This window comes from Belonocnema kinseyi, chromosome 7 (assembly GCF_010883055.1).
Source record: "Belonocnema kinseyi isolate 2016_QV_RU_SX_M_011 chromosome 7, B_treatae_v1, whole genome shotgun sequence".
In the NCBI taxonomy this organism is placed as follows: Eukaryota; Metazoa; Arthropoda; class Insecta; order Hymenoptera; family Cynipidae; genus Belonocnema; species Belonocnema kinseyi.
This window is the reverse complement of record NC_046663.1, coordinates 36,237,282-36,253,792: the sequence shown is the minus strand read 5'-3', so window position 1 is coordinate 36,253,792 and position 16,511 is coordinate 36,237,282. Positions and strand designations below refer to the sequence as shown.

At 25.4% G+C, this 16,511-nt stretch overlaps 1 protein-coding gene across 3 annotated transcripts in view; it reads right to left on the bottom strand.

Moving 5' to 3' along the window:
- Positions 1 to 16,511, bottom strand: part of LOC117175978 (Y-box factor homolog) — a 56,865-nt gene that overhangs the window by 12,945 nt on the left and 27,409 nt on the right. For all 3 annotated transcript variants that reach the window (XM_033365872.1, XM_033365873.1, XM_033365874.1), the window contains exons 4-5: positions 14,118 to 14,370; positions 5,496 to 5,812 (exon numbers count right to left, since the gene is read on the bottom strand). In XM_033365872.1, coding sequence (XP_033221763.1) covers positions 5,496 to 5,812; positions 14,118 to 14,370 — 570 coding nt within the window. The remainder of the gene's footprint in view (positions 1 to 5,495; positions 5,813 to 14,117; positions 14,371 to 16,511) is intronic.

Sequence of the window (16,511 nt, the reverse complement as noted above, 5' to 3'; positions counted from 1 at the left end):
TTAATTTTTTACAAAAACGACAAATATTCAATAGACCAAAAAAAAAAAAAACATTTTCTACCAACAGAGATCATTTTCAATAAAATAGTTAAGTTTTCGAGATCAAAAGTCGAACGTTTCAGAAAATCATGACTTTGAAACCCCAAAAGATGAATTTTTAACTAAATCAGGGTGGCGTTTTAATCGACGAGATAAATTCCCGGTTTTTTCTCCGGTTCGCAAACATTGTTCACGGTCAATGAAATTTAAAAAATGGAACCCTAAAGCTAAAAAAATGTCCACTTAAGGTAATGAAAAAGAAGCTGCAAATGAAAGCACTCAAATGGGTGGTGCTAAATTTTGAACTTTTAAAATTAAAATTTAAAAGTTTTTAATTAAAAAATATTGTATTCAAATGCTCAATAATTTACGCGTTTAAAATTGAAGGTACTAATATTTTTCAATATAAAAAATTATAAATCTACGTTATCATTTTCAATGCTCTAAATTAAAAAATCAATCAATGGACTTTAAAATGAACAAAATTATATAATTTTAAGGAATTTTAAGCTAGAAACATTAAATTTTGAAAAATGGAAAAAATTTTAACTGAACACTTTTTAAATTAGATATTCAATTATTTTCTTTTTAAATAGTTTAAACATCCTTGGAAAGCTTCAAAATTTTATTTCAGTCTTGAGAAATCTAGAAGTTTTTAAAAATTCCCTTTAGATTTTAAATTATTTTGAAAATTTTTCAGAACTTCTAAATATCTGTCAAAATTAATTGAATTTTTTGTACAATTTTCAAAAAAAATTAGATTCTTTTCAAGAACTGTGAAAGGCTTTAAAAGAATAAAAACATTTTCTTAAGATTCCTAGGAAAATAGAAAATAACTTTTCATTTTGAAAAATTATTTTAAGAGAACATTTAGAAAATTTTTCAAAGATTTAAACATAATTTTCAAAAAAGATTCTAGAAGATTTTAAGAAAACTTTCTAAAATTTGCATGATAATTTTTAATTTTTTTAAACTCCTAAATATCTCTTAAAATTACTTAATTTTTGTCTACAAATGTTCCTGTGTAAATTATACATCAAATATTAAAAATTTCACTTACAAATTAAGCATTTTTCAAATACAACAATTAAAATTGTAACGTTCAAAGTTTAAAGGCTCTTCGAAATTTTAACGATTCTAGGCTTTCTATGTCAAAGAATTCAGTTAAAGATTATTTGCTTTAAAATATTTAGTTTGAATTTAATAAGTCTTAAATAAAAATTCAAACATTGCTAAATTTTCAATAATTAATCTTTTTTTTAATTAAAAATTTCAAATTAAATCGGTTAAAAACTGAATATTTAAGACTGAAACAATATTTTTAAGTTGAAAATAGTTTTTAAACTTTCAGTCACACGTTCACATTTGTTTAATGATTAAGAATTTCAAATTACAACCGTTTAAGTTCTAACATTAAAATCTGAAAATTCTTATTTTTTTCTCAAATCGTTTCTGTTTACTTTTTATTACTTAAAGTACAGCAAAATTCAAAAAAATTTATTTATTTATTCAATAAAAATGGTTTTTATCTAAAATTTTCAACAGTATAGGCTTTTATTTTTTATTTGTTCAAGTATTAAAAAAAGCATTTAAAAATTCCTTAAATTAAAAATGTAAGCTTAAAACTATAAATTTTAAATGGAAAATTTTTAAATAGTTTATAAACTTTAAGTCACACGTTCACATTTGTTTAATGACTAAGCATTTCAAATTAAAACCGTTTAAGTTTTAACATTAAAATCTGAAAATTCTTAACTTTTTCTCAACTCGTTTTTGTTTACTTTTTATTACTCAAAGTACAGATAAATTCACAAAAATTTATTTATTTATTAAATAAAAATGTTTTTTATCCAAAATTTTCAACAATTTTATTTGTTGAAGTATTTAAGAAAGCATTTAAAAATTCCTTAAATTAAAAATGTAAGCTTAAAAATAAAAATTTTTAATGGAAAACTTTGAAAGCAAAAAAAATTGAACTACGCATTGTAAGCTAAATAATAACATAATTGAAAAACATAAAAATTCAACTAATTATTTAAAAACGGTTGAAATCGAAAAAGGATAGATTTTTCTGCTACAAACTTGTAAAATTCCCTGTCAACAAAAAAAATTTACTGTCATTTTCCAGTTTTTCTCGGTCTCAAAAAATTCCCGGTTTCTCGGTCCAGCGGGCCACCCCGTAAATGGTTGAATTTACAACAAAAAATTAAATAATTTTCAAACAAGAAACGAATTTTCAACATTCAAAGATGAATTATTAAACAAATGGTCGATTTTTCAGACAAAAAAGATTAAACCACAACCAAGAACCAAATGCATAGTTGAATTTTCAAGCCAGACAAATTTGTTAACCTAGAAAGATGCATTTTCTACCAAAAAAAGATCAATTTTCAATCGAACGGACGAATTTTCTATCAGAAACAATTTACTTTTCGACCAAAAAATATGAATTCTTAACAAAATAATTAAATTTTACTAAATACTTGAATTTTCGAATATAAAAATATGACCTTTTAACAAAATATTTGAACTTTAGGGTTACAAAAATGAATGTCCAACTAAACGGTCGAATTTTCAAACGAAAAAGATTGAACTTAAATCAAATAGTTAAATTTTCAGGCCATACAGACGAATTTTCTATACAGAATAGTTAAATTTTCAAACAAGAACCACGACTTTTTAGCTGAATAGTGAATTTAACTGAATTTTCAAACAAAAAATATTGAACTTTAACCAAAACCTAAACAATTAAATGCTCAAGCTAAAAAAAAACGATTATTTCAGAAGACAGTTAAATTTTTAACCAAACAGTAACATTTTTAACCAAAAGAGAGATAAATTCTGAACCAAACGGTCGGATTTTCAAACGAAAAAGACAAATATGTTTACAAGCGAATTTAATTTCCAACCTAGAAAGTTTATTTTTCTACCAAATATGATAAATCTTCTATCCAAAACGACGAATTTTTAAAAAACAGTTGAATTTTTTACTATAAAAATATGAACTTTTAACAAACTATAGGGTGACCGTTTTAATTAAAGAACAAAATTCCCGATCATTACTTGGTTCGCAAATATTTTTCCCGGTCAATAAAATTTGAAAAATCGAAATATAAAGCTAAACAGTAAAAGTAAAAAAAACTAAAGCATTCAAAGTTGAACTCTTGATTTTTTAACTTTTAAAAATTAAGTTTTTAAATTCAAAAATTTCCTATTGAATTGTTCAATAATTGACACGTTTAAACTGGAAGGTACTAACACTTTTCAACTGAATAATTTAAAGTTTAATAAATTTAAACTACAAAATTAAGAACTTTTAACATTCATAAATTATAAAGTTCCAAGATTTAGATTAAGTTCCAAAAATATAAATCCAGATTAACATTTTCAATACTCTAAATTAAATAAACAATCAATTAACTTCAAAAATTGTTAAAATTATATTATAGTTTTAAATTTTTTCAAATTTAGCTTTATTTTTTCAAAATTTCTCAATAACTTTAAAAATTAATTGAATTTGTCTTACAAATTTTAGAAAATCCTGCGAATTAAAAAAATGTCCTTAAAATTTGGATTTGTAAATAATAATAGAACACTTATTATTTTTAGAAACAATGAGAGTAATTTAAGAGATATTTAGAAGTTTCAAAAAGATTATAAATTAATTTAGAACTTGAAATGATTTCAAATAATTTTAACGAAGTGTGTACCGAAAAAATTTGGTTATTCGTAACGAATTTCGGTGCAAATACTCACAACCTAATTTAAAACAAGATGTAGATTTTTGCAGTTTACAAAGAAGGTAGAGGCATTTTAAGAATTGTGAAAGGCTCCAAACCAAGAAAAAGATTTTCTTAAAATTCCTCGGAAAATTAAAAATGATTCTTCAATTTGAAAAATTATTTTAACAGAATACTCAAAAAGATTCCAAGAGAATTCCAATATTATTAAAAACTACGCGGGAAGAATTAAGGGATTTTAAAAAAAAATTTGAAGATTTTCTAAAAATTGTAGGAAAAATTTTATTCAGTTTAAAATATTTTTAGAAGTTCTAAAAATTTTTTCACGAACTTAGTTTAAATCACTTGATATCATTTTAAGTTTTAAATTAATTTTGAAACTTTTCAAAACTTCTGAATATCTTAAAATTACTCAAATTTCTATACAAATAATACGTGTTCAATTATTATTTATACATCAAAATTCAACAATTTCGCTTACAAATTAAACATTTTATTAGTGGAACAATAAAAATTATGAAATTAAAAGGTTAAAAGCTTTTCGAAATTTTAACAATTAAAAGCTTTCTATGTCGAACAATTAAGTTTCAAATTGTTTACTTTTAAATATTCAGCTTCAATTTAGTCTTCTTAAATTACAAGTCAAATATTGCTAAATATTAAATAATTATCCTTTTTCTTAATCAAAATGTTGTTAATTAAATGGGTTAAAAATTGAATAATTTAGACTCAAACAATATTTTTAATTTAATAAAAGCCTTTAAATACGAATTAAGTACGTATCTGGAAATTCTTTAACCATTTTAAAAATTATTTATTTATATTTACAATTGATAAAATAAAACCGTTTTCTATCAAAAATTTTCAACTTCAACTGTTTATAATTTTTAATTGTTTACGTTTTCAAGACTGCACGTGAAAATTCTTGTAATTAAAAATATAAGTCTAAAAATAAAAATCTAAAATCATTTCCCAGTTACCCGGTCCAGCGGACACCTTGAAATAGTTGAACTTTAGGACTAAAAACATTAATTTCCAACTAAACGGTCGAATTTGCAAACAAAAAAGATTGAACTTAAAACAAATAGTTGAATTTTCAAGCCATAAAGACGAATTTTCTATCCAGAACTTTAAACCAAAATTTTCAATTTTCAAACAAACAAGATTGAACTTGAACCAAAATAATAAATAATTAAATGTTCAAGGTAAGAAAAAAACGATTATTTCAGAAGACAGTTAAAATTTCAATCAAATAGTACCATTTTTAATCAAAAGAGATATAAATTTTGAACCAAACAAAAATAATACTAGACTTTTCAAACGGAAATAACTGTATTTTCCTATCGTGTTCTGTTAATTCAGTTCGCATTTAAGCGAAAAAAAAATGATGAAAGGGGTAAATTTCTTGAAAAGAAGGAGAAAAAAGGGAGGAATTCTTGGAGAAGAAGGGGAAAATAGGGGAAAGAGTGTAAAGTCTGAGATCATTAAAAATAAATAAAAATGAAAATTTCACTCAAAAAGGACAAAAATATCTACAATTAATATCCAGCTAGTTTCGATAATTCTCAACGACACTGGAATATAATTGCCGAGTAAATTAGAGCCGTGTGGTGCAATTCAATAAAGTTTTGAGTGATGGAGTTTCAAGAAACTGACTCGAGAGAAATGTTGAGAGAGCAAGAAATTCAGTTACTTAGAATATGGTTCTTCCATTACCTGTCCGTCCTGACTGCGAGGACGTCGGGGCGGGCCACCGCCTCTGCCTCCGCGGAAATTGCGTCGGAAAAAGCGACGAGGTGGTCCACCTCGGCCTCGGCCTCCAGCTCCACCGCGTGGTGCTCCGTCACCAGTACCTTCAACTCCCCCCTGCTCACCACCAACATCGGCTCCCCCATTTTCTCCCTGCTGAGGCGCTGGGCCCGAGCGACGGCCCCCTCTGTAGTACCCATCGTAATTACGTCGGGGCCTGTACCGACGTACTGGCGCTCCACCACCTTCTCCAGCAGGGACTTCTCCTTCGGGCTTATTATCACCTGAAACAAAACAAATCGAACAAATTGACATTTCAGGCCTGCAGTTTTAAATCTCAAAGTGCATACATAGTACAAATCGCGACAAAGTGCATTGTGGGTGTTCTATTCCCCATCGTATTTAATCATATATTGTTTAACCCCTATTGAATATTTTGTTACCAAAAAATTATCCGATACAGTTTGAGGTATCTTTTATAAGGTAGAGATGATTTTATAGCCATTTATTTAATTTATGTTTGTTAAAAAAATTACTAAAAAAAAAGTGAAAATTTATGACTCTACTTTTGAAATAGTTTAAATAGTTTTAGTTTAAACTTTCATAAAAAAAAAATATTGAAACATGGGTGCTTACAGAAAAGATATTTATTTGCACCCCTCGATTACCCCTCGATTTTTTACCTCCACTTTCAGAAGCTGCTGCTAGCAGACTGACGCTTGAGGCAGTATGCTAAACGACTTAGTGTCTCCAACTAAAGCTAGATGGCGACACCTACTTAATTTTTTCGAATTAAGCATGGTTTATAAGAGTTTGAACATTTCTTGGGGTGTCAGACACCCACAATGCACTTTAAGGGTTAATCAAGTAATACCAAATAAACAACAAATTAAAGCATTCACAGTATTAGATTTATAATTTTTTAATTCAATTGCTCAATAATGTACACGTATAAAATGGAAGGTAGTAAAACTTTTCAACTGAATAACTTCAAGTTTAATGAATTTAAACTTCTAAATTCAGAATTTTCAACATTCATAAATTATAGAGTTGAAAGATTTAGATTAAGTTCCAAAAATATAAATCAGCGTTAGAATTTTCAACACTCTAAATTAAAGAGTCAATCAATGAACTTTAAAAAATTTCAAAATTATATGATTAAGAGCATTTGATACTTAGAAAATTATCGAGTTTACCAGTTTTAGGCTCCCCCGGCTTTTTTCCTAGATTAATACATATTTTGTCTTAAAAATGTGGGTAATGATAGCGAACACGCTATCGGGCGTTCCTGCACACTTTTTTTGTGGGTTAATTCCAACGAACTTTGATTTTGCTAAAAACTTCTCTGTATATTTCGAAGTTATGTGTGTTACAATCCTCCCGAACGTCACTACCAAACAGCCTCCTGTAACCGAGAATTGAAAATGGCCCAGGTGTTGAAAACGGCCATGCGGCAGCGCTAATACTAACTTTGTTCTAGTTGTTTTGACTATTATATTTCTTTTGTCATGTAGAGTCGACACTAACTCTTAAAAATGTATTTAAAAAACGGTTTATTTATATAATTATGGCGAAAATGACACAGTGGATTTTTCTAATAGTGTTTTTTTTTTATCGAATTATTTCCATTAATTATCGCTCCGGTATGAAAATCAGATTATTAAAGTAAACTCAAAAAACACCCAAAGACCCCGAATAAAATAGTTAGAAGTGTTTTAATATTTATGAAAGATTTTAAAGCAAAATTTTGCCATATTACATCATTTTAGAAAAAATTGCATCAACTTGAGAGATAATCAAATGTTTTGCAACGATTCAAAAATAATTAAAACTTTTAAAGTTTTTTTTATAAATTTGGTAAAGTTTCACAAAAATGAAAGATATTTTTCAGGAAGACTTCAAAAATGGTCAAAGAACCTGAAATATTTTAAGGAATTTTTTTTAATTTTGCAGAATAACTAAAAAATGAAGAAAAAAATTTGAATAATTTTTAGAAATTAGAAGAATTAGAAAAAAAGAAGAATTTTCCTTACATTCGTGCGAAAATTGTAAATAATTTTTATTTTGAAAAATGAACTATAAGAGAAAATTGAAAAATGTTTTTAAACATAACAGACGAATTTCTAAAATTTCTAAAAACAGTTTAGAAGATTTTGAAGCAAAATGTTTCAATTTGGTAAGATTGCAAAATAAAAATGAACAAAAATCGGGTAAATTCAAGAAATATTTAATAAAACTGAAAATAATTTCGAAAGTTTTCAAGAGACTAAGCAAAATTTTCTTAAAATGTCTGGGAAAATTTAGAAGATCGTAAGGTAATTTTTCTAAATTTTGAAATGATATTTGCAAATCTTGAGAAAAATTCGTGAGTTAAAAATATTTTCAGGAATTTAAAACGTTTCAAATAGATTACAAATAATTGAAAACTCGGAAACATTTTCGAAAATTTATCAAATATTTCTTGATTCCTTCCCAATTTCTAAACTTCTAAACATCTTTTAAAAAGACTGGAATTTTTCATAATATTTTGCAAAATCCTATATAATAAAAAAGTTCTTTAAAATTTTCTAGATTCTTTTCCGACGCCCCTGAAATATTTTAAAATCTTCTCAATTTTCTCCAGAGTCTTATGAAAATTATAATTCCATAAATTCCATAAATTATTTTATTATATAGTAGCATTATATTGTAAAGCGGAAATGTAAAAAATAGCTCTTCATCACTATATTTAAAAGTGTTTGAATATCCGGGACTAAAACAATATAACGAAAAAAAAAGAATAACTAAATCAAAAACTAGCAACAACAAAAAATAGCCGAATTACAAAATAATCGAATTGTTAAATTCTCATAAATTTTTCTAATTCTGTAATTTAAGTTTGACAAAATTTAAAATTTCCGAAAATAATGAATAAAATATTAATTAAATTGTTTGCCTTATTAATTCTATTAATAGCTCATAAATTAATAATCAATTAACTATGTTCAGCAGTTCCAAATTTCGAGAATTGAAATATTTGTGGGAATTTAATCATTCGTATCTTTTAAAAGTCGGTCGTTAAGTCAGTGAATTTTAGTTTCGGGTATTTTTAAATTTGGGATTTTTTGTTAATTAAAAATCTTGTCGTTATTTAAATTTTTTTAATTCGATAATAATATATATTTTCGGCATTTTTTTGTTCATTCATTTGCGTATTCTTTATTTATTTTTTTATTATTCTTTATAATTTCTCAATATCCATGCAATTTTTGTTTGTTTAAATTCTTTCAATTGTGCCGTTTTTCCTATATTAAGCAAAATAATACGTAAGTAAATAAGTCTTATTTACTACTTGACTCTACACCATGAAGAAAAAATTATTTGAAATGGTTTTTCATATTTATTTTATCATTATTATGCATTTTTCCTATTTTACTGCATGGTTTTGTAGAACAAAGTTACTACTAGCGCCGCCGCACGGCCGTTCTCAACTCTCGTGACACACTTTTTTTCATTGGGCAGTACAATGAAAGCAACCTCCTTAGTGACATATTAAAAATATTATTTATGAACTCCACACTTGCCGTTGAATCTTTGAATCGTTTACCTCAAATTTTGCCAACCGCTTAGGTAAATAATTAAATGGTTTCTTATAAATTAAATTTTTTAATACAAATTAGGTAGCATGCATTAAACTTTAACAGCATAGATTAATATTATTATTATTTCAAATCGAAAATTTAGAAGCTTTTTAAGAATTGTGAAAAGCCGAAAACGAATGGAAAAATTTTCTTAAAATTTCTATGATTGAAAATTTTTTTCATTTTGAAAAATTATTATAACAGAATATTTAAAAAAATATTCATCCAAAATAAAAAAAAAATCTTCATTTTGTTGAAATTAATACATTTTTTCGAATGACAAAAGTGATTCTATTGAAGAGAAATTACATTTCATGATTATTTATTCTATTTTCACGTTTTAACTTTTGATTATTTGATTTATGGAAACTAGCGACTTGTTTCGGGTTTATTGATAGACTGTGGTCACAAAATTGAAAGAAAGGAAAAAGTAAAAACCCGATTCAATCTAGGGCACATCAAATTTGGGATTTTCCGATGCTCGGGGCAATCGAATCGAACAAACTGATTCGAAAATAAACACACATCGAATCGAAAATACCATATTTCTATCCGACAAAATGCACCCGTCTATTGGAAACCATTCACAGTTGCATTCAACAACAAAAAAAGATGAATTTTTAAGAAAATAGCTAAATCCTCTCTATTCAGAAATTATTTTTTTATCCATAACTGACGAATAAAGCTTTCTTAATAGAAGACAATTTACACCCAAAAAAAAAACACAAAGTAACTTTAAAGTAACTAAAACTGAAGTTTAAAGTTATTGCGAGAATCTTAACTAAGTTACGTTACAATTTAATTTTTTATAAAAGTTACAAAGTTACCTTGAAAGTAACAAATAACCCAACTTTTCAGTAACTTAGTTCCTTCTAAAATGTTACTGCCCAACTCTAGGCATTCTCGCTGATATCTATATTTAAATCAGGCTGACCGTTTTAATCAGAGAAAAAAATTCCCAGTCATTTCTCGGTCCACACCAATTTTTCACAGTTAATTTAATTAAATTTTTTCATTAAATTTTCCATTTTTCCATTTGAACTAATGAAAAATGAACTGCAAATTAAAGCAGTCAAGATGGAACTCTTAATTTTTAAACTTTTAAAATTAAAGGTTAAAATTTTTTAATCACAAGATATCTACTCAAAACCTGGAAAAAAATTTCCTGAGAATTCCAGATTTTTTCCAGGTATCTCAAGTTTTTTCCGGGTATAATTTTTCACATGTTCATCATAAATAATGTTTTTTTTTAGTTTCAAGGAATTCAATTATTATTAGAAGAAATTCATAAATATTTCAGCACGATAGATTAATTAAATAATAAATCATTTCTTGAATTTGACTCTAAAGCCTTTGAATTTGAATAATAATTCAAACGAATTTTTATTTGATCTACTTATACGTAAAATTCTGCGTATATTTAGATATCATAATGTGAACACTATATCAAATTCAATATAAATCGCTTAAAATTCTTAACTTCTAAAGTGAAAACTTGGATTTTCAAAATGAGAGATGAATTTTTAACCAAGTAGTTGAATTTTCAACAAAAATTAATTTTCTAACAAAAAGACGACTTAAAAAAACGTTATTCTCAATCAAACAGTTGAGTTTTCAACTGAAAAATATCAATTTTCAAACAAATAGCTAAATTTCGAACCAAAAAAGATCAGTTTTCAATCAAGAATGGAATAGTTAAATCGTCAGTTAAAAGAATTTCGTTTACACAAAAAAAAAATTTATTTTTTAAAACAAACATAATTGGACTTTCAACCAAATAGCTTTATTTTCAGAAACAAAAAAAAAATTAATTACTAAAATTATCAATATTTAATTGAAATACTTGAATTTTAAGCGAAAAATAAATTTTCAAACAGAAAGATTACGTTTCTACCATGGGAGACGATTTTTCAAACAAACGAAATTGAATTTTTAACAAAAAAGTTTAATTTTCAACTAAAAAATTCCAATTTTAAACCAAAAAGATGAATTTTAAACAAAAATATGATTTGAGAAAATACATGGATTTTCATCAAAATATTTGCAATATCAAATATAAAAATATCACTTTTTAACCAAATAGTTTTTAATTTTAAACCAATAAAGATAGAGTTTTAACGAAAAATGGAATAGTTAATTTTTAAACCAACAAGATGAATTTTCAAGCATTTTTCAGTAAAAAACAAAAATCAAACTAATTTACAAAAAAAAAAAACAGTTACATTTTCAAACAAACTGATGAATTTTCAACCAAAATTCTGGTTCAGTTTAATTTAAAACAAAAAATTTCCAATTAAAAGATTAATTTTCAACCCAGACGATTAGTTTTTACCAAAAAAGTCCAAATTTCCCAGGAAAAAAGATAAATTTTACAATTAAATATTGAATATTGATAGTACAAAAATTAATTTTCAACAACAAAAAACAAACAAACCAATTTTCAACAGAATAGTTAAATTTTCAAGTGGAACATTAAAATTTTCAGGAAAAAAATTTAATTTCTGCACAAAAAAAAAACGAATTTTCAACAAAGCAGACTAAAGCCTAACAATTTCCAACCAAAAACAAAATAGATGAATTTTCATTTTGAAAAACTGATTTCAAATAAAAAAAATAATAAGAATTTTCAACCAAATATTTAAATACAGTTCGCAAACATTTTTCACAGCCAATGAAATTAAAAAAATCTAACTATATTCTAAACATTTTTCCATATAAAGTAATTAACAACAAATTAAAGCATTCAAAATGTAACACTTGAATTCCAAACTTGTAAAATGGAAGTTTAAAAGTTTTCAATTAAAAAATTGTGTATTCAAATGCTCAAAAAAGTATACGTACCAAATGGAAAGTACTAACACTTTTCAATCAAAAAATGTTAAATAAAATGCAATTAAACTGCAAAATTTAAAACTTTTATCAATTATAGAGTTCAAAGATTCAGATGAAGTTCAAAAAATATAAATCCACGTTAATATTTTCACAAGTCTAAATTAAATAATCAAGCAATAAAACTTTTAAGATTTTCAAAATTATATTATATTAAGTAATTTTAAACAAGACACATTAAAAATTGAAAAATAATTTTTTTAACTTAGCAGGTCTTAAATTATTTTTATTTTAAATAGTCTAGACATCCTTTAAAACTTTAAACGTTTTATTTCAAAATCTTGAGAAATTTCGAAGTGGTTTTAAATTTTTCTAAATTCAAAATAATTTTTAAATTTTAAAATTTTTTTTGAACTTTTAAACATATTTCCAAATTAATTGAATTTTTTCTATAACTTTTAGAAAATCCTGCAAATTAAAAAAATTTGAATTTATAAATAATAATAGAACACTTATTATTTTAAGGGACATTTAGAAGTTTAAAAAGATTCGAATTAAATTTGGAACTTGAAATAATTTCAAATACTTACAGCTGAATTTAAAATAAAATGTAGACTTTTGCATATTTCCAACAAAAAATTTAGCATTTTTTGAAGAATTGTGAAAGACTTCAAAAGAATAAAAAAATTTCTTAAGATTCTTCGGAAAATTAAAAATGATTTTTCACTTCGAAAAATTATTGTAACAGAAAGTTTAAGAAGATTTTAAGATATTTCAAAAATTATCAAAGAACAAGGAAGATTCTAAAGATTTTTTTTAAATTTGCAGGATTTTCAAAAATTTTAACAAAATTACGATTAATTTTAAAATATATTTAGTCATTCTGAAAATAATGTTAACACAGTTCTCAAATTTTCTCTACAAATAATAATATACAAAATTTAATATATGCGTCAAAATTAAACAATTTCACTTATAAATTAAACACATTTTAAATAGACTAATTAAAATTGTAACGCTAAAAGTTTAAAAGTTCTTCGAAAATCTAAAGATTCAAAGCTTTCTATGTAAAACAATTCCGTTTAAAATTGTTTTCTTTTAAATAGTTGGTTTCAATTTACTCGTATTAAATGAACAGCGAAATATTGTTAAATATTGAATACTTATTCTTTTTCTACATTAAGAAATTTCATATTAAATAATTTAGACTCATAATATTTTAAATTTAATAAAAACCTTTAATTATGACTATATTATTATGGATTTATTTAAAGGTCGAAAACAGTAAAACGCACGTTTATATTTTTTAATGGCTAAACAAATTAATGGAAATAATTTATTAATAAATTTATTTATTAATTTAACATAAAAAAATAATATAAAGGAAGATCTGAAACTCTGAATTGAAAATAGATTATTGATAAATCATAAAAATTTTTATTTAAAAATAAAATTATCGGAATGAATGATATATTAACTTCAAGTCTTTTCAAGACATTCGGTTTGAAAAAGTTACAATCTGGAAATTCTCAAATTTTTAACGGATCTAGAATTGTTTTGTCAAATTAATTATTGTTCAGATTTCTATACTTAGAGCACAGATCCATTTTAAAAATAATTTTATTATTTATATTCACAGTTGAAAAAATAAAACTGTTTTTTATGAAAAATTTTTAACTTGATATTCTTTTAATTTTTTATTGATTAAATCTTAAAAACTGCACTTTAATCATTTAAAAACCTGTTAAAATCAAACTTGGGCAGATTTGTTTTCTTCTGAAAATTTGTTAAATGGGTTTCCCGGTCCGGCAGCCACCCTGTTTTTTATTAAAAAATCTTCAATTTAAAAAAATTCGAATTATTAATTGTTTAATCCTTTAAAACTGCATTTTAAAATTCTTTAAATTTAAATATGTTTTTCAAAATCAAAAATCTAAATTGGAAAATTTTTTAATTAAAAGATTTTCGAATTAAGCATTCTAAATTGAATGATATAATAATTTTTACAATCACAATTTGAAAAATTATTTTAAAAACCGATAAAATCGAATTTGTATAGATTTTTCTTCTAAAATTTGTAAAATTCCCGGTGAATATGAAAAAAAATTAAAAATGCAGTTTTCAATGCAAATATACTAACCAGATTCATAACCCTCTTGTCCTTCACGTGGTCTCCGCTGTGGTCTTGCGTTCCCGCGTCTTGGGTAAAACCACTGGCGATATCCGCGGCGTTTGTCCGCGGCGTAGGGCGATCCTTTGACTGCTTCTCCCTCGGGCCCGGTGACATTGGCCGCCTCATTACCCTTCTCGCCAATCACCACGTCAAACTCGACGACTTCCCCATCGCCAACACTTCGTACGGCCTTCTTCGGGTTATTCTTAACTATGGCCGACTGGAAAATAGAAAAATGGAAGAAAAAAAGAACGTTAATTATCAATAGTTTTATTACACTTATTAATGGGAAAGTTTACTGAACTTGCATAAACGGCCGTAAAATATTCAGGATAAATTCATTAGATTTCGAAGCAATTCAAGTTAAATTCAAATTATTCGGTAAAGTTTTTTTAATAAAAAAAATTTCATTCATTTCTGTAAAATTGGAAGGAATTTAGGGAAATTTTGAGAATTAAACCACTATAAAGCACGAATATACATATTTATCCTACGTACGGCGTTGGAGAAAGCAATTTTAAACATATTTTTAAATTTCAGATCAACCGGTGAGAATTTGTTCGAGTTATATTTCCGACCAATTTCAAATATTTAGTATTTCGAAAAAAACACGTTTGAAGTTTTAAGTACCCTAAAATCACCGGGGCAGACCTGTAAGTCGTTGCAGCAGGATTGACAATTTGATCATCTTTTAAGCAAAAAAAAAATCGATTTTTTGAAAACTCTTCAGTGGTTTAACCTCTTAAGGTAAATGAGAAGAATTTCGATGATATTCATAAAAATGTAAAGTGAATTTGAAAAAGTTCAAGTTAATTAAAAATGTTTTAAAAACATGAACAAAATTCACTGAACATTAACTTTAAAATAATCATAGAAATATTCAAGGGAATTCCAAAAAAAATATGATTAAATGGTTAAGAATTTTAGGCGAGATTAAAATAATACTTTAGGCTTAATTTATTAAAAACTTCTAAACATCCCAAGAAAATTCATTGAATTGAATTAATTTCGAAGAATTCAAGCAAGTTAAAAAATGCAAAGAGAATTTAAAATAATTCCAGGTAAATAAAAGAGAATTCAGGCTGAATTCCAAAAAATAAATCAATTTATTTCAGTAAAATTGGAGTTAATTTAACGAAATTTAAGGGAAATGAGAACAATTCGACGAAATTCATTAAAAATACAGCTGAATTAAAAAAAAGGTATCAATTGAATTAAAACCAATTAAAAAATATTTAAAAAATTAATTGAATTGAGGAAATTTGAAATGAGTTAAGAAAAATTAAAAGAGCATTCAACAGAATTTGACGAAATTCCCACGAATTTAATGTGACTTAGAAAAGACTTAAAAATGAATTAAACATTTTTTAAGAATCCATTAAATTGAGTGAAATTGAATGCAATTCGAAAAATTCAAAAGTATTTAAAGGAATTAAGGATCAATTAATTAAGGAAAATTCAAAGCGAATTCTAAACAAATACCATTAAATACTAAAATGCCTTAAATTTACTAAAACCTTAGAAATTCCTTAAAATGATTTAAGTCTCTTAAAAATTCCTTGGAAATCTTAAAATACCCTAAATAGAAAATTTCCCCAAATATTTGAAATCTTGTAATAACTTTTGAATTCCCTTGAAACTTTTTAAAGTCCTTTTCGTAATAGTTGTAAGCAACCTAAAATATTTCAGATTCTTTTAAATTTTTTGAACCTACCAAACACCTCACTTCTCGTAAATAAATTTTTTGAGAAATCCACAATAATATTTATAAAATCCCGTGAAAATCTATGATATATATTTTCTGAAATCCTGGAAGATCTATAAAATGCTATAAATGCTAAAAAATTTATAAATACTATAAAATGCCTTAAAATCATTGAAATGGTCGAAAATTTCATAAAATCGTGTGAAATCTTTTGAAATCTTAAAACCTGTTAGATCTTGTGAAATCGTTCCATATCTTCTGGAATTCTAGAAAATTCTTTATCCTAAATTATTGCAATTGCTTCGAAATCCCTTCAAATTATTGAAATCAATAAAAAAATTCTAAGAATATTTTAAGATTCCTTAAAATATTAAAAACCCGTTAAAGAAGTCCTACAAAACGCATCACTTACCGTTTATAGATTCTTTAAAATCTACTAAAATAGTAGAAAATTGCGTGAAATCTTTATTATTATTATTATTATTATTATTATTACACCATTAAGCCATTTCCCTTTCGAGGTAGGCGTGACTCACTCGGCAGGGGAAAGGAGACGTGTGTGGAAGGGATAGAGATTTTTCAGATTGATCCAGAATTCTCGTGCTATTTAAGTAAATAACACGTTCGTTCCGCAACACTGCTCCGACCCAGGTTGC